Consider the following 21706-nt stretch of genomic DNA (forward strand, 5'->3'; position numbering starts at 1 on the left):
CTCTATTGACAGGAACTCTGTACTTCAAGAATATTTCCATTAGTTCATTGCAACATGTTTGCTCACATTTGGACATTGGTTGTGCGATTATAAGAGGGTCTGTTGGGTGGAAAAAGCGTGAAGCTTCTACTAAAACAGTGAAAGCCGACTCAAGCACCAACGGAAGGTCGAAATGGAAATCGCAACATTTCGTGACGCACTCCCTCGCTTTTTCAGGCGCGAGTAAATGGTTGAGCACGTTTCACACATTCCTTCTCCTTCGTGGTAACGCGACATAGACCGTTCACTTAGGTGGACGGCATAGATCCTGGAAACCGAGTTGGTCCGGAGGCGTTGGGATTTCATTATCAGCTGTTAGTTGATGCAGGAGCCTCCTTCTACGTCACAGACAGAAACAGACGGAATTCCATCGAAGAAGTTCGAGTACTCAACTGTTCCTCTCCACGTTCATGAGGAGCAGTCCCTCGAGCACGGAGCGGGAGGACGAAGACTGCTCGAGCCAAGCGAATGCCTGCCGCTGTCTTCCGAGCTGCATCGCGATCCAGTCGCGGGGCATGGGCGACAGCTCCGTGGTCGGCGACGGCAGGTCGTGGCACGTGAAGCCCGCGTTCTCGCAAAAGTCCACCACGATGCGGTGCGTCGACTCGGCCACTTCGACCGACACCGAACCGCCGGACGAGGACAGCCGAGGAGAGGTCGCCCCGCCACTGCCGCCGCCGCCCGCCGATCCGCTGCTGTCGCACACCTCCTGCACGCGCCACGGAATATTTCAAACAAGTTGATAAAAACACTTTCAAACCATCTGTGAGCCATGCCAGACTACTTAAGCCCTTCTGTTCTAACCGTGTAGTGCTCAGGGAAAGAAAAAGTCGGCTAAAGTTTAATACAAGGAATTCAGGACCAACGCTGTTAGTTCCCTCGGCTGCCACCATGTGGCGCACGGCTTTTTATATTTAAAGATAGTGCGCTGACACCGTCCCCGACGTTAGGAAGAGAATTACCCGGCGTCCGCAGGACAGAATGCTGCCGGCCGTTAGGCTTAGCAGAACTGTACGGGCGCTCCACTGAATTTCCGCAATGCTTACACAATTTGCTCTCTAATGATCACTTCATTGTGAGAAATGTAGAAAAACTTGTAGACAAAATAAAACGGCATGCCGATACGAATGTTGAGAAAAAAGAAATTGCCTATTAAGCCATTAAAGATTTAGTAAAAAGTTATGGAGCAAACACAGACAACCACAGGTAGACGGCACACATACACAAGTGCAAACAAACTGAAGTGATCCACTGCATTGATGTCTCATTCCCATGTCATGTGGAAAGTTTTATGTCGGCCAAAGCGGTCGTAAATGACCGCTTGCGTCCATGACGGTTTACGAAAACAGGCCCTAGAATTAAAGGACCGAGATGACAAGTATGCACATTCAGTTACGCACGTGAGAGGGATCTGTGGCACGGTTTGAAGGAAGAAAGCGAGAGAGAGAGAAAGACGAACGGAAAGGCAGTGAGGTTAACTAGGCAACGCCCGGCATGCTACCCTACACTTGGGAAGGGGAACGGATGGAGAGGTAGAAAGGGGAGAGAGCAAAGGGAGATCGCTTTTCCACATGGCCGTTGGCCATTACTTGCACTGCACACAGGGCACACACTGATATTTCCCAACCTTGCACTCAGTCTTGAGTCCTTTAGGAACTGGAAAAGTGTCTTCAAATAGGTCCTCTGCGATGAAGGCTGACTCCAACCAGAATCTTGGCTTCAGCAAGGGGCTGAGGATCTAAGCAGCGGAGTGTTGCAGCCAGGAGGGCACCTTTACGCTTTAACCGAGGGCAGTTACAAAGAAGGTGTTCTATAGTTTCGTCGCACCCACAGATCTCACCCGCAAGAGAGTGTGCCATTGCGATTAAGTGGGAGTCGGCATTTGTAAACGCCACTCCAAGCCACAGGCGACACAACAGCGTAGCATCGCAGCGGGAGAGGCCGGACGGAGGCCTGAGTTGAAGTAAGGGGTCTATGCGGTGCAGACGGCATTCGGAGTTTCCAGGAGAAGACGATGACGCTAAAATCTCATTTCGGCCAAGCATTCGCAGATGTCTTGCTGCGTCGGCTCTTGCCAACGGTATCTGGACAATGTTGGCACTGCCGTGAGCCGATCGAGCTGCAGCGTCAGCTGCGTCGTTTCCGACAATACCACAGTGTCCCGGTATCCACTGGAAGACGATGTCACCACCCTCTTCCTGCTCCTTGTGTTGAAGATGTCTTAATCAAGCTACGAGTTGACCGTGATAGCCATGGCGTAAAGCATAAAGCACAATTAAGACATTATACGGCTGCTTTTGAGTCCCAGAACACAAACCATTTGAGGGGTGTTTGCGCGCCGATTTACTGCACAACCGCACGAAGAGCGGCCAATTATGACCCGGTGGAGGTTGTCCGATGCGATGTTTGCTGGTTAATACTGGTTTTTCTCGAAGGAATAACCACGGCGTAGGTTGAACTTGTACCTGAGACCTATCCACCTGTATACACATGAGTGTGGTCACTATATGCGGCGTGGAGTAGGTAGAGTGTCAACTGTTTAATGGCCGGTGTCGATGAGTTCATTTTTTTCGTTATGCCCGGAATCGTAAGGCGCACACGTGGCTCCTGCAGACACCACAGCGCAGAGGAAGGCTGTGCTGCCGAGGTGAACTGTAATGGGATGGGCGACTGGTGGGCTGCTATTACCACTGAAAACGCTGCGTGTGGTCTTTAAAGCGCCACTGACACAAGGTAGTGCTGCGGAATGCTTGTTTGATGACGTGTGTGGTTATGCAGAGTGTCAAGGGTTTTATACGTCGAGAATGGGTGGTCTTGGGAGATAGCAATGGTAGCAACTGTTGATGCGCTGCGAGGGAGACTCAAGCATGTGCGAAGTACTTGGCCTTGTATAGACTGGAGGGCACGCAAATTCGTATTGCATGTGCTCTAAAGCAAGTGTGTTCTATCCCGCAAAAATCCCAGAAAGAGTGTTCTGTACAGCTGCAGCATTGACAGAATCGACGAGCCTCATGATTTTCCGCCAAGACATATGAGCAGGTGTGTGATAGAGATTAGCTTTTTCTTTACAAAGCTGTAATGCTGGCTTCATGGTAAATCCCAGTCAATGGTGATTCCTAAAAAACGATGAGAACCACGATACGCATTGGCATGGCCGGCAATAGCGGATAACGAGTCATACTTTTGCGCGTAAATGCCACTATAGTGCACTTCTCGGCATACACGTTCAGACCTCGCTCTCGGAGATAGGAGGAAGTTATGGTTGCTGCCCTCTGAAGTCTTGCTCGTACCTGGAGACGCGTCACAGAGGAGGACCAGATGCAGATGTCGTCGGCATACATAGAGATATGAACGGTACTAGGTAGGTACTCCGGGAGTCTTATATGCCCTAGATTAAACAAAGTAGAACTGAGCACTCCGCCCTGGGGCACTCCACGGTATGTGCGGAGCTATCTTCACACATAATAAAAAAATGTCCTTTTGGTCAGATGGCCTTGGATCCACCTATACATCCGTCCACCTATTACAACAGGCTCTAGCGCATCAAGGATAGCCTCATGTGTCAAGTTGACGTAAGCACCTTTGACATCAAGAAGTGCCGCGCACATGCGGTTGTGGCGTTTCTGTTGCTGAACTGTCGACACAAGATCAATTACGTTGTCTATAGAGTAGCGGCCCCGTCAGAAACCAACCATGGCATTAGGATACACATTGCTGTGCTCAAGGTACCACTGAAGACGCGCCAGAAACATTCTTTCCATGATTTTTCCTGCACAACTGGTCAAAGCTGTTGGCCTGTATGATGACAAGTCGAGGGGGGTTTCCCTGGTTTTAGTAATGGTATCATGAGACTGGATTTCCACTGGGGAGGAACAACTCCGTCTTGCCACGAGGGGTTGTAAAGGCTGAGTAGCTCTGTACGCTTGTCGTGGCCAAGGTTGCACAGCGCAGCATACGTACTGCCGTCTGGCCCTAGTGCAGACGAACGCTTACTCTCTGCAAGGGCAGCATCAAGTTCCTCACGAGTAAAGATAACATCCATCGGTGAATTCCGTGATGCAGGAGGAACGCGCTGGGAACCCGAGGTAGTCCCTGCACCCGCGATCGTCCTGAAGAAGTCAGTTGCAACTTCAATCTGATGACGGTTTTGATGTAGAGCCAACGCATAGAAAGCCTGTCTTTGATGTGGAAGCGTTAAGCCCTCGCACTTTCAGCCAATTGAGGGACATGGGCTTTCGAGGATCCAGAGGTTGACAGAAGGACTTCCAGCGCTGTTCCGCCAGCGTGTCCATTCGTCGCTTGATTTTCCTCTGCACACGACGCGCCTCTCTGAGGTCCATTATGCATTTGGTCTGTCTGTAACGTCTTTCTGCACGCTGACGAATAGCACGAAGGTGGTCTAATTCGATATCAAATTCGGGACGCATTCTAGTTGATGTGAGGAAGCCTCTAGCTGCTTTCATTGCGGTTGCTATAATGTCCTCCAAACTGGAAGTGAGGGCTTCTTTGCACGCCTCTTCCATTCGAGCTTTAAATACCGTCCAATCGATGTGCGCGTGTTTAGCTGGGCCGAACTCTTGGGAAAAGTACAGGCAAGACGGCGCGGACTACTTCAGGAGCCTATCAGAAAAGGAAACTTGTCAATGAGTGCTTCTGCACCCCGTCCTTATCTCTGCTGCTGAGTTAAACATTCTAGAAGCGGCTAACTGGTGAAAGAGAAATGAAAAAAAGAGAACTAAACAAACTTTATTTTGCTTGCTATGCTTCTGTTTTCCGGCGCACGCCTCCTACTATGTTGGCTGTGCCATCAACCCTCGTTATGTATATTTCCCCTGCTTTTCATGCACCCTTCCGCCTTATAAAAGGTGTCACCTTCAAGGCATATAGCGCTTGTTTATATATATGTGTGCCATCTCCCTCTAATTGGCTGTGTTTGCTCTATAACTTTTTACCAAATCAATATGCAGTGACTCTCCCAAAAGAAGTTTTAATGAATAAGCCGTTAAAGTTAGGTTGTGAATAATCGCTGAGCAGGTCTTCTGTATATGCGACAGTAAACACTTTCACTTTGGTTTCAAGTCTGTTAGCAATTATTAGCACTCTTTCGCAGAATTAACATTTCTTTAATATTCTGAAGTGTTGTATAACAGATGGCGCATCGGAAATTACAGAAAAAAAATGTTTTCTTTAATCTTGTAGGCCTCATAAGTGAACAGACGATTCTTCTCCCTGCGACGCGCGTGGGTGAGCAGCATATTCGGCGTGTTATTTGAAATAGACCACTAATAATATCCTGAAGTAGACAAATAAAATGCCTCAGGGGGGAATGTTTTGTGCGAGAAAGAAATCCTGGAAGGAGCTTTATAAGGGGCTCTAATAAAGTTGTCGTATGTCTGGGATGTTAAAGCACGCCGCTTCACGAATACTGTTCAGGAATATTTTTTTAATTCGCTTTGCAGAAGTTCAGCTATCTGTTGTCAAAATCTTAATTTTGCGTCTGCGCGCCTTTATCTCTCTCTCATCACTTTTTGCGCGCTGGAAGGTCACCCACCAGAGCTACGCGGCTTACTGGCCGTGGCCATGGTAGCTGCCTGACGTTTGAAACAATATAACCAATGGCCACCTCTCAACTTGTATACGCATGTGCGAGTGACAAAGGAGGTTGCGAGCATGAAAAAGTCGCCGGGGAAGGCTAGCCAAATTTCGCGCGTGGCTGCGGGTTCTCTGCTGCGTGTAGAAGTGTGTTATTTGGCTCAGGTGTTCATACCAGACCAATGCAGTGATTTAGTGAGTTGATGTGCACTCCTCCGAAGGCGTTTCAGATACCCTTTAAGACCTGAGAGAGGGCACAGAAAGCCGATCAGTATTCCAATAAAAAACCTGTCTTTCCCTTGATAACCAGAAGCTGGCATTTCTTAAATTACTTACCCTAATCTTCCAACATGTCTTTTCTCCTATAGGAGCAAGAAATAATACCCCGGTAAAAGCCTAAAATATCTTGCAGAAAATTTTACCAACTGGTAGGAAACGGTCAAGCCCTAAAAGAACAAGCGTTCTTGTTTTCTCTATATATTCTTTTTAATTTCTACTAAAGTTCGTAAAGCTTCTAGCGGGTCTACTTGGATTTTAATGCTTCATTTCGTTATTCCGCTATTCTGGGTACAAAACGTTAAAGGACGAAAGGCCACATAGACACAGGGCAAAGTTTTGGCAGCCAGAACTTAGCGCTGTATCCCTCTGTGTGTTCTGTCAACCTGTGCTGTTTCGTACCCAGAGTAGCGCAATAACGAAATGAAGTTTTAAAGTTCAGTAGCAGTAACGGGCAAAAGATTAACTGCGCTGGCGGTCTTTCTTTACATAACCTACTTGAGAAATTAATTTTCAGATCAGAGCAGTAAGCCTTACATGATAAACCTTATTAAGAGTTCAGTGCTTCTCATAGAATGTAGTTCCCAATGAACACTTCGATACTTGCGCAACTTATTTGAACAGCTGCTTCCTATTTTTCAAATAAGCGAGGACTACTGTCTTTTGCGTCAATAGCAAGCGCAGTGTTCGTGCATCCTTACAAGGGAAGAAAAAGCCGTATAACCACGCAGTGGTGATGGCAGTCCGGAATAGTGAAAGGCCTAAAAAAAAAACTCTTTATTGGGCTCACTTATGCCAACAAATATCTTACCCACTCGTCGGCAGCGACAGCAGCAACCGCTCACGGTGTTGTCGACAAACAGGATCATGCCGCTGTCGGCCTCCATGAATTTAAAGCGGACGAAAAACTTTCGAGGTTAATCGGTGAAAGAACCCACGGACGGGCTCGAAGAACTTAGAAGCAGTCGCACGCATGCGGCTGTAAACGTTTCCGATAAATCTAATCGCACCACTGGCCAGATTCAATGCGATAAACAACGTGCCGGCGGCTTTCAGTGTAACCAAACATTAGAATTCCTTGAGACAAATTGCTATATTTTTTTATTTGCCTCACATTTCAAATTTTTTCTCATGGTAAAATCTCTGCATAACTCATCGCACTTTCTACGGCGCTTATGTTTCACGAGAATCTACCGCAACAGAGCGATTCTCTCATGAAAAAAAATAAGATGACGAAAAGAAAAGACATTGGAGCGAAAAATACAATGCCATACCGTAGGAAAAAGAGGGCGGATATGTAATGTCCACTCTAAAATATGCCACAGTTTTCATTGGCAGCACTTATATTTTCATTTAGGCGTGGGATAACTTTAATTACATATAATTAATAAATAATATTTACAACGGCGAGCCCTGTGGATTACCCGTCACAAGCAACAGAACATTTTGAACTATCTCCAGGGGAAGTAAGAGAACTGTACATCTATGCAGGAGCAACAGTTGACGAAGTGCTATTTCAAGACTTAATAATGCGCACGCTGGGGCGCACTCCCGTAGAGCGAGCTTTGTCCATTGGCCATCCTTAACAGACATTCACAGTCTTTACGTTATCATCGCATTTCTGTTGCAAAAAAGGTTTAATTGTGATTTATCAGAAAAAAAAGGGAAAGCCAAATGGAAAGAACCGCAAATAACAAAGGAGGAAGAATCCTGTAACAGTAGCCACAACGCCGCTAGTGATGGGGTGTTCATGCCAAGGGTGTTATCATGCTTAACGAGTGCCTACACATTATCGGCTCAATAGCAGCAGCGCCACGCTACTTACCGTGGTGCACTCTGTTCTTTTAGAACACGTAGCATATAAACGAGATCGCCGTTAACTTCTGTTCACAGCTGTTGTCAGCTCCTACTGCATCAATCCTTGTCTCTTACTAAAGGTTTCGTTGATTTTCGTAAACTAACGTTCGCAGGAACATCGTCGGGTCAGGGAGAAGCGTTGCTAACATGAAGATTGAGTCACTGACCAAGTCAAAAACGAAAATTACGTTTCGGGTCCCAGGATGCTGAAGCCTGTATAGCCTTCCCTTTTTCCGAGGCAGGTTTAGTGTGAACAAGGGACCCGTATGAGACCCGAAACGTCATTTTCGTTTTTGATTTGGTCAGTGACCCAACCGTCATGCTAACAATTTAGTTCGTTTTGCGTCATTAAACTCCGTATAACTAACTATTAATAACAGTTTCATGCTGTTAGCTTGACTGAAACCGTGACATATTCCGATTTCAGAGCTTCAGCACCAGAAACTTGAGCAAAACAAATAAATATTCGGAACCGTCCGATTATATATACATGACGTGTTTTGAGAAACAATGCTTTTACACGCCGATGCTGCTTGTTGCATCAAAATAATTGGCCGTGGAACGGTCCATTAAGATTATTGCGATGCAGAGTCTGCCAATTCGGGGCCGTTTTAATGAGCTCGCTAACGTCGCTTCGCTTCCTGCTTCTTTTCCGCTTAGTGCCACTGGGAACTCTACAGGGGTTTTCTTTGGGCGTGTCAAAAAAGTGAAGAAAATAAATAAACAAAATATAAGGCACGGTGGTAGAGCACGGAAAAAAATGCTCCCTGTGGCGAATAAAGTATGCAAGGCGAAGAAAGCTAATCCAGGAATGCTAACCTGCACTCCTCGCTGATCGGATCGAACATCGAAAGCCTCGTTCGCGGTCCGGCGGGCCTTTTATTCAAATTAGATTTTGGAAATTTAATGGCACCGCGCGAAAGCCGGGATACTCCGTCCCTTGTTGGAGTCGGGCTACATGCTTCCGGCTACACCGTTGCGCTTGTTTTCGGCGAAAGAAAGGTTCTTCGTTCGAAAGAATCAGCAAGAATCCTGCACCTCTCAAAGGTAGCTGCAGCAGTGATACAGAAATACGCAAATTATAGATTCCCAAGAGAGGTCATTCTCCTCGCTCAATCTTCATCCAGCGGTCTTTTTGCTTGAAATAGTCGAAAAGTATGAAAGCACTTTGCCAAATTCGAACAATTTCAGCCTTCAAATAGCGCTTGTTACAGCGAAGTGTGCATGCGAGCCACCGATTTATTTCATAATATTGTTACAAGTGGACGAATCATGATCGAAGAAGTGGCGGTGCGCTGAACGACGACGACGTTGACAGTTGGTAGCTGGGCGCTCGGTTCTGAGCTGAGTGCTGGCCATCTCAGAGCAGCCGCCAATATAGACTTACCGCCGTAACATCCCCGTAACATCTTTTGGTGGAGGTGCGGGGTAACAACATTGCGGGAGAGAACGACATCGGCGAGTGGACAGGCAAGATAATCCCCATCAGGAAACGCAGGAAATGGGGACATAGGCAGATAAACGGCAGAGTCGGGGGGCAGGCGAGCGTACTCGGTTGAGCGAAGGCGGGGCGTGGAGCTTGAGGGTGTGTCGGCTGAGCTGAGAGGCAGGTCCAATCGTAGAAGGCCGCTGGAGCAGTCGATAAGGGCAGAGTGAGCGGTTAGAAAGTCTAGACCAAGGATCACATTGTGAGGGCAGTGTTCGAGGACGGTGAACAAAACTGGGATGTGACGATCGGCAAGAGTGACGCGGGCAGTGCACAGGCCAGTGACGGCAGCAGTGCTGCCATCGGCAACTCGAACGGTGGGCGAAGCGGCAGGGGTCTGAACTTTTTTGAGGCGACGGCAAAAGGATGAGCTAAGAACTGAGACTTGGGCACCAGTGTCAATGAGGGCAGAAACAGGAACACCGTCCACAAAGACGTCGAGCAGATTACAGGGCGAAGGCTGGGTCAGTAGAGGATTTTCAGGTCGGGGCACCAATGCAGCATCACCTCCGGGAGCTGCACTGGCTAGTTTCCCGCGAAGCGGCCTGCAGAGGACGGTGAGTAACTGCGGTGCGGAAGAGGTGAGCGGGAACGGTGGGCTGTCGGGGAGGGAGAGCGGCTGGTTCTACGAGGAGGCGGTGTGGACTCGGCGCTGGGTGGGTCATTCCGAGGCGTGAAGCGACGGGGTCCATAGTCATAACGGCGGTCGACGTAGGGCAAAGGTCGGGGAGGTGCGGACCAACGGCTGCGGCAGTGGCGGGAGATGTGGCCTACGCGCGAGCGCGTAAAGCAGATCGGCCGGTCGTCAGGGGGACGCCACTCATCCGGATTGCGATACCTTGTGTAACTTGGGACGAAGGTGTTGCGGACCGTAGCAGTAGCGACCACGGGAGAGATGGGGCTCGCACTCCGAGGTTCGACGGGACGATGGCTGGAGGACATTCCCAAGTTGGCGACCTCCTGGCGGACGACAGCTTGAATAAGGGATATTGTGGCCAGGGTGTTGTCCGACAAGGGCGCGTTGGGCGTAACAGGAGCCAGCGCCTCCAGTTCACGGCGCACGATGCGAGTCACGTTGTCGGGGTTGGAAGGCTGCCTTAGTGTCGGCAGATCCTCGCACGTGGAACTGGCAGCTGTGTTAGGCAGGCGGTCGAAGCGGTGTGCAATGCGCCGGTGCTTGGCCTGCTCGAAGCGTCGACACACCTGCAGAACGGAGTCAACCGTAGAGCAGTCCCGGCATAGAAGAAGGTGGAAGGCATCGTCGGCAATGCCTTTAAGAATGTGGCCTACCTTATCGTCTTCGGTCATGTTGGGATCGACCTTTCGGCACAGTGCCAAGACGTCTTGAATGTATGTAATATATGATTCAGTGGCCGTTTGGGCGCGAGCTGCAAGTTCTTTTTTGGCAGCAAGCTGACGGCCAACTGGTTTCCCAAACAGGCCGCGGAGCTTTTGCTTGCAGGCATCCCACGTGGCAATCTCTTCTTCGTGGGTTCTTCGCCTCGAGCCCTATCACCCACCGTCGACATCGCACGCCTAACATGCACCGGGACGTTGCCTTCAGCCGAGGGGGATAGTGTTACAAGTGGACGAATCATGAACGAAGAAGTGGCGGTGCGCTGAACGACGACGACGTTGACAGTTGGTAGCTGGGCGCTCGGTTCTGAGCTGAGTGCTGGCCATCTGAGAGCAGCCGCCAATATAGACTTACCGCCGTAACATCCCCGTAACAATATTACCAAAACTAGCCAGATGAGCGTCATCAGAGTGAAGTACGTCTGGAACTCTTTTTTCGGTTGGAGAGTGCACTTTTTTTTTGCTCCTTCGCCGAAACAACGCAGCTGCGCCTGGATGCATAAGACGGGCGTAGCATCATCTCCGCTCTGTTGTTTATGTGGTGTGCGCGGGGGTATCGAACATTATATTATGTACTGCCCAGAGTACAACGCGGAAAGGTATGTGATATTCGCTTCCTTCAAGAAGACAGGAACCCGTCACAGTACAGTTCAGATCATTGTCTACCCGAGTGGAAACCGGACATGCAGAAGGGAGGCTGCACGCCTTCTTTTAACATTTCTGCAGGACACGGATCTTGTTTCTAAATGGTGACAGCAGGAACGGACTATGGCTTATTGTGATTGAATGTGTGCGTAGATGGTGTCTTCCGGAGTGGACTACGTTATACTGTGAGTGAATGTGTGTATGCATTGTGGCACTGCAATGGGCTATGTTCTACTGTGTCTGGGTAGGTGCATAGATGGTGACTTTTGCAGTGGACTGTGATGTGGGCTGTGTGGAGTGATTGTGTGCATAGATGGTGACTGCGGGAGAGAATGTGTGCTACTATAAGAGACTGTGCGCATAGAGGGGTACATCCGACAGGTTATAGGACATTATTAACATAGAAGGGACGCTACTGTGGAGCAATTGCCGGCCAATAAAGCAAGGCTAACGCCACCTGTAGCATTCAACACCTCAACTCAACTCAACTGCTAAACTCGAATTTTTCGTGAGTGACACCGACAGTTACGAAGCTGCAGAATCGTGAAGCCAAACCAACCGCTACAGTGTCTGGGTGGCTAACATATTCCATCGCAAAGCCCAATGTGACGAGAACCAGTTCCGGCCTTGGAGGGGCACGCTTTAATCGCAGTCAAATATACACACGCGCGTGTGCTTTGCGATGGTATTGAACGTTAAAGAACGTTGGGAGGCTGAAATAATGCACAGAATTATGTATTAAGCCCTTCGTTTCCGGGTAAAACTTGATTTTACCTCGTTTCCGGGTAAAACTCGATTGTGACACTTTTTGGGTTGAGGGTAAGTTCGAAAACTACGTTTTAGGCGCTAGAGGTCAAAGCACGGCTACTGATCAGATGTCTTAGTGGCATGACTATATCAAGTGATACCCACTGCAATGATGTACTGCCCCAATCCTGTTGTGTGTTCAGGTTTGTCGCTGCTGCGAATAGTGGGCGTTTTCGAGGCGTATAGAGGCAGGCAGAACGGGCTGAAGTTCTGTGCAGGTGATGGTAATGCTCGTGTCAAAATAACTGTACTTCATAATGTAATAACTGAGCAATCTGTCTAATTTCCAAAGCATTTTAGTCCAACGCGCCATTTTCACACCGTTTACAAACAAAAATATGGAGGACGCCTAAGCTTCGTTTTAAAGAGTGAGACACGACAGCGTGTTGCAGCGTTGGCAAGGTGTGCACGGAACGCCATCACCCGTTCGGCGCAACGCGTGGCCCGTTGGACAATTTAAGGAAAGGATGCCCGTCTCACTTATCTCGGTGGATACATGAATCGGGCCGCAAGAGAAGGAAAATAAAATGAAAACTGGTTTTAAGGAAAGGAAATGACGCCTGTCTCACAATTCTCCCTGGCCACCCGTACCACGCCGTAAGGGAAGGAAAATCTCTTCCCTTACGGCACGGTGCAGGCGTCCACCGAGATGCGCAATTTTTCGCTCACGGCCAACGCCGCTGAAGACACCGGCTTTTCTGCAACACGAGCTCCTTAACGCTCTCGCGTTAAAATGATAAAAATTCTGCATTTTATACCCTGCACAAAATCGAACGACTATACAAAGTTATTTGTTGCTGCTAAAACTGACCCTAGGAATCCCCGAATTGTGAGGATTTCTCGCTCAATAGCCCATTTGGTACCCGAACGTCAGATAAAATAATTCGCTCCACTTTTAATCCTCTGAATGAAAAAAAACGCAAACAAATGGCCTTAATTATGCATCGGCTCCCTCGTAGCTCACTGGGAGGCTCTCAGCGCTAAACCTTTCATGTCATCAAGTTATAAACTTGAAGAGCAAAATAGGTATTGTGAAAATGTGCTTCATTATTACGCCTTCTTGGACTGCTTTGTGCAGTTTCCAGCGCTATAAGAAGGAACCAGCGCAGGCAGGGAACAACAGCTTAATAACGACGAGGACTGAATCAGTATTACGGTGTCGTTCTGTCACAGCGCTGCTGAAATGGCCTCATGAAAAAAAAAACCTCAACAAAGGTTACTACAATCACCTCATCTCTGGCCATTGCTATGCAGAGCAGGGGGATTCCTTAGCAGGATTTCTACTGGTGCTTTAAATACACCTCCGGCACCTTTGGAGCCTTCAATCTCCTATTGTACTTCATTGCTTGGTTTTTCCGCCCACGTACTTCTATTTCCAGGTGCAACCGATAGAACCGGCCGACCGAGCAGCGCACGCGGCGAAGTGATCAATGCCTTCTCGTGCACGGACGAACACCCGCCCTGCCCTCTTTCGGCCGTCGCGGCGTTCCCGTGTCTCGGGCTCAGCGCCGGTGGGAGCGCGCCCTCTTTCGGCACGCCGATGGCACCCAGTCACGCGATGCTTCCCAAGAAGGGGGGGGGGAGGAGAGTAGGAGCTGGAGAAGTCGTGATGATGGGCCTTTCTGGCAGTGCCTAAGTACGTGCGCTCAGTACAAGAACAGAGACGTCCACTTGAAAAATACTTGCCCCAGGCACGGACTACCTCACCTGGTTGTCACCGGTATAAACAAAGAAATGATGATGACATTTGAGTTTTGGGCCTGGATATGGAAGCTTTTATCTTGACAGCCAGGATCCCATGTAGTAACATCTTGAGAAAAAGATATCAATGAAACCGCCTTTTCTAAGCTCAGGAACGCTTCTCAGCGGCTACTGAAAGGAAAGCAAGAAGTTTTGAGTAGGAGGAGGAGGAAGAAAGGCAGGGAGGTTAACCAGACGAATAGCCGGTTTCCTACCCTGCACGGGGGGAAAAGGGTGAGGGGAGAAAAAGATGAAGGAGAAAATACAGTTGCAGGAAATAAAAGTCACTATGTAAATTCACAGCGTTCAGTAAAGTCACAGCCTAACGAGCAGGCCAGAAGTCTTCAAAAAACGAAGCAGTGCCTTGGGCGCCTTCACCCGCCGACGACTGCCGGGCCAGTGGCCGATAATCTTCGTTTCCGTCAGTGGGCGCACGTCTAGATTCTCCAGTGCACGGCAGAGAGACTGTCTTTCGGCGCTGTAGGCAGGGCATTCACAAAGAATGTGGGCTATAGTCTCATCACACCCTCAGATGGCACATGCAGGGCTGTCAGCGATGCCTATTAAGAAGTAGTGCTTGGTGAAAGCTACACCAAGCCACAGGCGACACAACAAAGTTGCTTCACGCCGTGGTACGCCGGATGGAAGCCGAAGCTTGAGATCTGGGTCTAAGGTTTGTAAACGCGAATGCGAGGATTGGCCTGAATTCCATGCGGCAATCATGATGCCCCGCGACAGTGGTCTAAGCCTATCCGCTGCGTCGGCTCTCGAGGTGAGGATGGACACACAATCACCCTCATGGTGACCAGCTCGCGCGGCCTCGTCCGCGCGGTGGTTGCCAGCGATGCCGCTGAGTCCTGGCAGCCATTGGTAAACAATATCGTATCCTTTGTTGACGGCTGTGTATTGGAGATCTCGGATTTCAGCGACAACGTGTTTATGAGACCCATGACGAAGAGCAGATTGTAACGCTGGGAGGGCTGCTTTTGAATCAGTGATAACAGATCATTGCTGGGGTGTTTTTTCAATGTTATGCTCAATGGCGACACGAATACCAGTAAGTTCTGCACCAGTCGATGAAGTCCGGTGTGATGTTTTTACTTTCTTAACTATGGCCCTTAAGGGGATGACTACGGAGCCCGAGGAACTGGAAGGGGTCAGTGAGCCATTGGTGTATACGTGCAGTTGGTGTCCATGTTTCACATGCAAATATTCTAGAGTGGTCTGTTTCAGTGGTGCTGTCGATAAATCAGCCTTCGTTTTGATGCCCAGTACGAAAAGAAGTACACGAGGTTGGTGCAGACTCCATAATGGAGAAGACGGTCTACAGGCTGTTGTAAATTGGGTTGGTAGGAAGTCGCGATGGGCATCAATTATTTTCGCAAATGATGTACTCGGCCGGTTAACAGGAAGACTGGCAAGATGGTGTGTGGGAGTCCGAGAGAGGTGACGAATATGCGCTCTCAAGGCATAGATTGGGACATAGGCAGTCACTGGATTCTCCTGTGCGGTGAGTACTGTTGCGGATGTAGACGCGCAGTTTTGCAGTCCTAGGCACGTCGGCAGAGCTTGAGCCTGAACACTTTGCAGACATCGTATGTTCGTTTTACTCAAGTTTCCTAGTGCTGGGATACTGTACCGAAGCAATCCCATCAATAATGCGGTGTACAGCTGGAGCATCGACTGCACTGATGCTCCCCACGACTTCTCTCCGAGAAAGGAGAGAACGTCAACGACCGATGTCATTCGCCTTTTCATGTACGAGACATGGGGGCTCCATGTTAGATTACGATCGATTATTACTACGAGGAAGCACTGGCTTCTTTCGAAGGGTATCGTTAACCGATTTATGCGTACGGGGTAATGGGACATGCTCTTGCGTGTAAAGGCAACAAAGGAACATTTATCAGTAGAAATCTCTAGGCCTTGCAGGCGGAGGCAGGCCGCAAGGATGCTTTCTGCCTTTTGAAGTCTTGCACGAACTTGTGGACACGTAACTCCTGATACCAAGATACAAATATCGTCTGCATAGACTGAGACTCTCGCCGACTTTGGTAGTACATCGACAAGGCCGACGAGCGCAAGATTGAAAAGCGTTGGGCTGAGTACTCTACCCTGTGCGACCCCACGGGAAGTGTAATGTGAAGATGTTGGTCCGTGCTCAGTCTGCATAAACAGTGATCGGTTAGATAGATAACTGTGTATCCAGCAGAACATGCGACCACCAAGTTCTGCAGCTTCCAGAGAGTCCAATAAAGCTTGATGAGTGACGTTATCATACGCCCCTTCAACATCCAGAAACAACGTCGCGGTCAAGCGCTTCAGATGCTTCTGATGTTGAGCTGATGACACGTACCAGGTCAATAACGCTATAAATAGAAGAACGTCCCCGCCGGAACCCGGGCATTACATCTGGGTGTATTTGATAGCGCTCCAGATACCACTCAATTCGCGTAAGTATACCATCCTTTCCATGAGTTTGCCCACGCAACTAGCCAATGCGATTAGACGGTACGATGCTAGGCCAAGCGGCGATTTTCCAGGTTTAAGGACTGGGGCGAGGCGACTTGATTTCCACGCGTCTGGAACTGTACCCGCACACCATGATGATTTGAAGTGGTCCAAAAGAACATGTCGAGCCTCCTGGCCAAGGTTTGCAAGTGCAGAGTACGTTACTCCATCGGGCCCCGGCGATGAAGACCGTCTGCAACCGGCCTTAGCAGCGTCTATTTCTTCCATAACGAAAAGAAGGTCCATTCGCGAATCCCTAGACCTAGGCACTTCGCAGCAATTCAGAGTTGTGGATTCGACCCTGGGATTTGCTATTATTGTGCAAAAATCTTCACCAATCTCCGCTTCGCTACGTCCTTGGTGAACTGCGAGAAACTTGTATGGTTTGAGCTGCTGAGGAGATGTTTGCAAACCAGGCGCCACACTCCAGGTCAGTGAGACAGGCTTTCGAGGATCCAGTGATCCACAGAATTATTCCCAACGGTCAGCCTGCAAGATTTGAATTCTGCGCTGAATTTTCTTCTGTGTGCGCCTTGCATCCCTTAAGTTGTGCAGCAACTTTGTGCGCCTGTATCTTCTCTCTGCTCTCCGTCGAAGTGAACGGAGGCGCTGCAGCTCCCTATCGAAGTCTGTGATCTCTGGCATTGGAGTGAAGAAGCATCTCGCATGTTTCATAGCCTCCTTGATGCGCTCTTCAATGCATGTTGTAATGGCTTCTCTGCAGGCTTCTTCCATAAAGGTTTTAAACATAGACCAGCCTATTCGTTGCAAACGCTTGGCAGATCTGCATCCAGCGGGACCAGTAACAATAATATATGTGGGGATGTGGTCGCTTCCATGCGTTTCTACGTCGGCAAACAACCGGACGCGTCTCGCAAGCTAGCGAGACACAAACGCCAAGTCCAGACAACTGCTGTAAGACAGCCCGCGAATGTACGTTGGAGAACCGTCGTTAAGGCATTGTAGGTCGTGGTCAAATGCGAAACAGAGAAGACTTCTCTTTGAATTCAACCCGATGCCTCCCCACATGGCGTGATGCGCATTAAAGTCACCAGTGACGATCCAAGGCTCAGGTGTTACAGCCAACAAGACCCTTAGTCTGTCGGCGTCCAACCTTGTTGTTGGAGATAAGTAAGCGCCCACAAGCGTAAACGTCAGGGTGCGTCTTTTCACCGTAACACATACGTATTGATTATGGTTGTGAGGGGGAACCGTATGGTGCACATAAGTAAGCTCTCTTCGAATGTAGAGGATGATCTTCCTATTTCCCCTGTGCGCGGAGGACGCAAAGGCTTCATAGCCAGAAATTCGGATGGGATTTAGTACATTGGGCTCACAAATCTCAATGATTGAAAATCTGTGTTTATATACGTATTCCCGAATGTCCGAAATGCGTGAATTGATTCCACGGGCATTCCACTGGAAAATAGATGCTTCTCTGACTTGGCTTTCAAATGCTAACGCTGGGAGAGCCATTGTGTCTCCTATTGGAAAGCTGAAAAGACTGGATTGAGCGCGTCCAGTACCTACAATGCATTCCGTGCTGCTGGCGAGTGAAAGCTAGACAGCATCACACGCATGGCGTTCATAACGGACCTGAAGGTGGCGAACACCTGCACTTCCTCACCTGTATCTCTGCCTTGGGCTCGCTCAGCTGTAGGCATGGGACAGTGGGGGCGTGGGCTCTGCTCAGACACCAAGGTCGAGTGTGGCTTCGGCAATGGTGCCATGCCATGTCACCCCTGAAGCATTCGTTCCGGCTTCATCAGTCACCGGGTTTACATTACTCAGTGGAGGGGGAGGACAACTAGCAGGAGCGATGGGGGCTTTCCTGCCGCTGTCCGCCTTTTGTCTAGCAGATCGTCGACGACGAGAACGACGCCGACGCACCGTAGCTGCGACCTCTCTCTGCGTAGAATGGTCTCGCACCATTTGCTTCAACACCGCCCGTTCTGTCCTCAGGCGGGGACAGACTTTCGAAGAAGAGTCATGAGGGCCACGGCAGTTGGCGGACCTCAAAAGGGTAGCTCGGCAACTGTCACCGCTATGAGGTTCAGAGCAGCGCGGGCACGCTATGGTGTTATTACAAACACCACTTACATGCCCAATTTTGGCAGTAGACAAGGCTAACGCCGTATTGAATTCGTAATTCCTTCGTACTCGTAGCAATTGTGCATTGTAGTGAACACTCAGAAGTTCGATGACCAGGCTGTAAGGGAATGGGGTAAAACAGCCGCCATCACTCTTCTACAAGCAACATCGCGAAGAGACAGGTTCATTGGTGTTGGAACTGCTGGCCAGTTTTCGCCTCAGCAGCACAGGTTACCGGCCCAATACTGGAGTTGTATTGGCAAAGGCCGGTCCAACAAAGAACGAGAGTGAAACCATCCATGTGTACTATTGGGCCGATTACCTGTGCCGCTTGGGCGACTACATGTGCGGGAGGTGCGGCGTTCGATCTCCAGTGCGCAGGGTATCCACCGCTTCATCAATGGGTGCAATATTTGCCTAGCCTCATGCTCTACTTCTCTGTTGTGATCGGCTTAGATAACGAGTGTCCGACCCATCATCGTGCAGCGAAAACCACCTTGTGCCAAAGAGCGCATTGGTCACAGCCTTCCTTGCGCGATTCAAATTCAAAAGGATCATTTGCTTTGGGTCTGTATAAAAAAAAAAAGGAACGTTGTCCCGTGAAAACGAGAATAAAAAATGTTCATTTCCATGCGACATCTTCAAAACATCTTAATAACGAAGCTGGAACTGCAGCTCAGCGTGCGGAATTTAATGAACAGTTCGGATGACGGAATTTTCGAGTTGGCCGTTTGCCCAATTGGAGCGGAATACTTGTGTAGGAGCTGTGGTATTATCCAAGTGGGTGTACTTCATTTGGTAAAAAGTAATTGGACTGATCTAGGAAGAGAGACCTTCTTCGTACTATTGAAGTTTCACAGGCAAGAAAACTAAGAGGAGGGCAGAAAACCACAGCTTGCCATACATTGCCGCAGCAGGCGTGTGCCTTTCGTTGCCTCTATGTGCATTCTTATGATATTAACATTAGGAAATAAAATGTTGCAACCATACAGGCAGTCGTTAAACGACAGTTGTTTGCAACTCAAAATAAGCTAATTAGAACATCTTCAACATTTTTTTTCCTTTCCTGGTCTACGTCGGCTAGTTTATTTACTAGCTCAAAGTGCATTCCTCCGAGAGTACACTCAGAAAAGCATTGCCACGCCCTGAAACAACAAAAGAGCATAACGGCAGGCAAAACGAAAGGACACGCTAAGAGGAAGCCCACTCAAGCAGCGCGAAGAGAGAGGGTGGGGCTCAAAAGTGGCGATGCACACGGCGCGAAAAGAGCGACGCCTCTTCAGAGACGCGATACGGACCATATTACGACCCACTTGTCTCTAAAGCGCGCCTGATAGCTTCGAGAGCGCAAGCTTTCAAGCACACCCGTCGCTCGGAGAACAATGCCTAACGGTGGAAGAGAGAAGGCGCGACGGACTCGCAACATAAATTTCTTTCTCACGCTGCGAGCACAGTCGCCCGCCGTGCACATGAAAGTGTGTTTTTAGATTTGAGGGTTCTTTATGTTCCTATTCGCGAGCAGAAATACAGTGGCGCGCGCTCTATTTTGATCTTAGGCCTCGCTCTTCCGAGGGGAGAATCGCACTGGGTGGGCCGGGAAAAGCGCGGGAAACTGGCCATCAAACTCGCATCAGTGAAGCGCGTGTTAGGCTGAGAAAATACGCGGCGCCGCTTGAAGCAGAGGCGTCACCTGGGACCCATCGGACGCGCTTCGACGCGATTATGCCGCGAGCTCCGTGGAACAGTGTCGCGTGCATTGTACTCTTTGTTCTTTGCAAAGTTTGCGCGAGAGATGATTTCGGTAGCGATGTTTAGGAGAACGGTTTACACAGGCCGACGTATCTTATAAACAGGCGTGAGACAGCAGGCGAGAGTGTGCAAAAACCAACAAGCTGAGCAAAGGAATACGTGAACAGTAGGAGGCTACTATGTGAGCAGAATCTGTCGCTTCTAGTGACTTTTGCGACTCTTTTTCAAGGAAATGAATACAGATTGGATGTTTTAGTAATTACTAAAGGAGCGAAGTAGGTTATTAACAAACAATTTCTTTCATTTTTTTTTATTCATGTGGTGTTCTGTTAATCTTCGCCCATGCTGGTGACACGAAGAGCAAAGGAAAATGACGTCACGCTGGCCGTGGCAGAAGCACAACCCTACAGGATATGATTTCAAGAACGTGCAATGCCGCTATTTGATCACGAGAAGTGGCAGTGAAAGGAGTATAACAGGTTACTGATGCATAGCTTCAGTCCAAACGAATCAGAACTGCACCGCCTTTGAGGCTAAGGCCAGCGTTCGCTTTAGAGTTGTTCTGTGGGCGCTGACGCCCCCCATTGAGCAAATGCGATAACGCGTTTCGCACGCGTCGAGAAGTTGGACACAAAGAAAGAAAAATTGGGGCATTATACAACGTTTTGACTGATTTGCTTTCTCACCTCCTGTTCTTGTAGTCACGTCTTAAATCCCAGACAAATGAAATTAAGAATGAAATGAATCACCACAAAATATAGACACACGGCCGCATTTTTTCAACTACTGAATTTTTCAAATTGATGTTCTGTCACCAGAGGTTGCCCTTGCGGCGAATACCGTGAAACACTGCGCTTGTTAAATAGGTTCTGTGCTACTAACTCGATTCACGCAGAAATATGCAAAGCTGAGACACGCGTACCCGACGGAGAATTAAGCGAGGGTTTGCAGGCACAACAAAGCCCGCACAGCAGGGGCTTAAGTCTTTATTTACGGGCGTGAGCTCCCGATGACGTCGTCAGCGTCGCTCAGCTGAAGTACCCGGCGAAACCATTAACCCTAATGCGTAGCCGACGACGAAGCGCAAAGGAGGGGAAGATTCGTGAATTTAATGATTGGTCGCTGGGTTCATCCATATTAAGCAGCATTGTGCAGGCCTGTGTGACGACGCCAGCTACTTATTATGCTGCGAGGCGAATTGCGGTAAACAGGTTGTTAGTCTCCCTCTCCTGTAGGCAGATACCGTCGTAATATAAGTTGTTTCTCGCTCTCCTGTAGTTAGATACCGTCGTAATAGAAAATGTTTGTCGGATATTAGCGCCAATAATTTTTTTCGGTTCTCGGCAGCTTGAAATTGGCATCATGCTCCCATTATAATCCCACAACGCTTTTTGTTTCTTATCCCAAACCGCCTTGGTTCAACGCATATATATGCCGCGATTTATTGCTCACTCAGTATGCAAAAGCCGTCGCACACATACTAATAGAGAAATTGCACAGCCGTCAAAACCCTGTCTTCTTAACTTTAGCCATTATTATAAAAGATGGCTGAATCGC

The 21706-nt window shown here is 48.9% G+C and overlaps 1 protein-coding gene across 1 annotated transcript in view; it reads right to left on the bottom strand.

The window, feature by feature from the left end:
• Positions 1-21706, bottom strand: part of LOC144105326 (uncharacterized) — a 263954-nt gene that overhangs the window by 18167 nt on the left and 224081 nt on the right. Inside the window, exon 7 of the mRNA XM_077638461.1 lies at positions 433-748. Coding sequence (XP_077494587.1) covers positions 433-748 — 316 coding nt within the window. The remainder of the gene's footprint in view (positions 1-432; positions 749-21706) is intronic.

The sequence above is a fragment of the Amblyomma americanum genome, chromosome 9 (genome assembly GCF_052857255.1).
Source record: "Amblyomma americanum isolate KBUSLIRL-KWMA chromosome 9, ASM5285725v1, whole genome shotgun sequence".
In the NCBI taxonomy this organism is placed as follows: domain Eukaryota; kingdom Metazoa; phylum Arthropoda; class Arachnida; order Ixodida; family Ixodidae; genus Amblyomma; species Amblyomma americanum.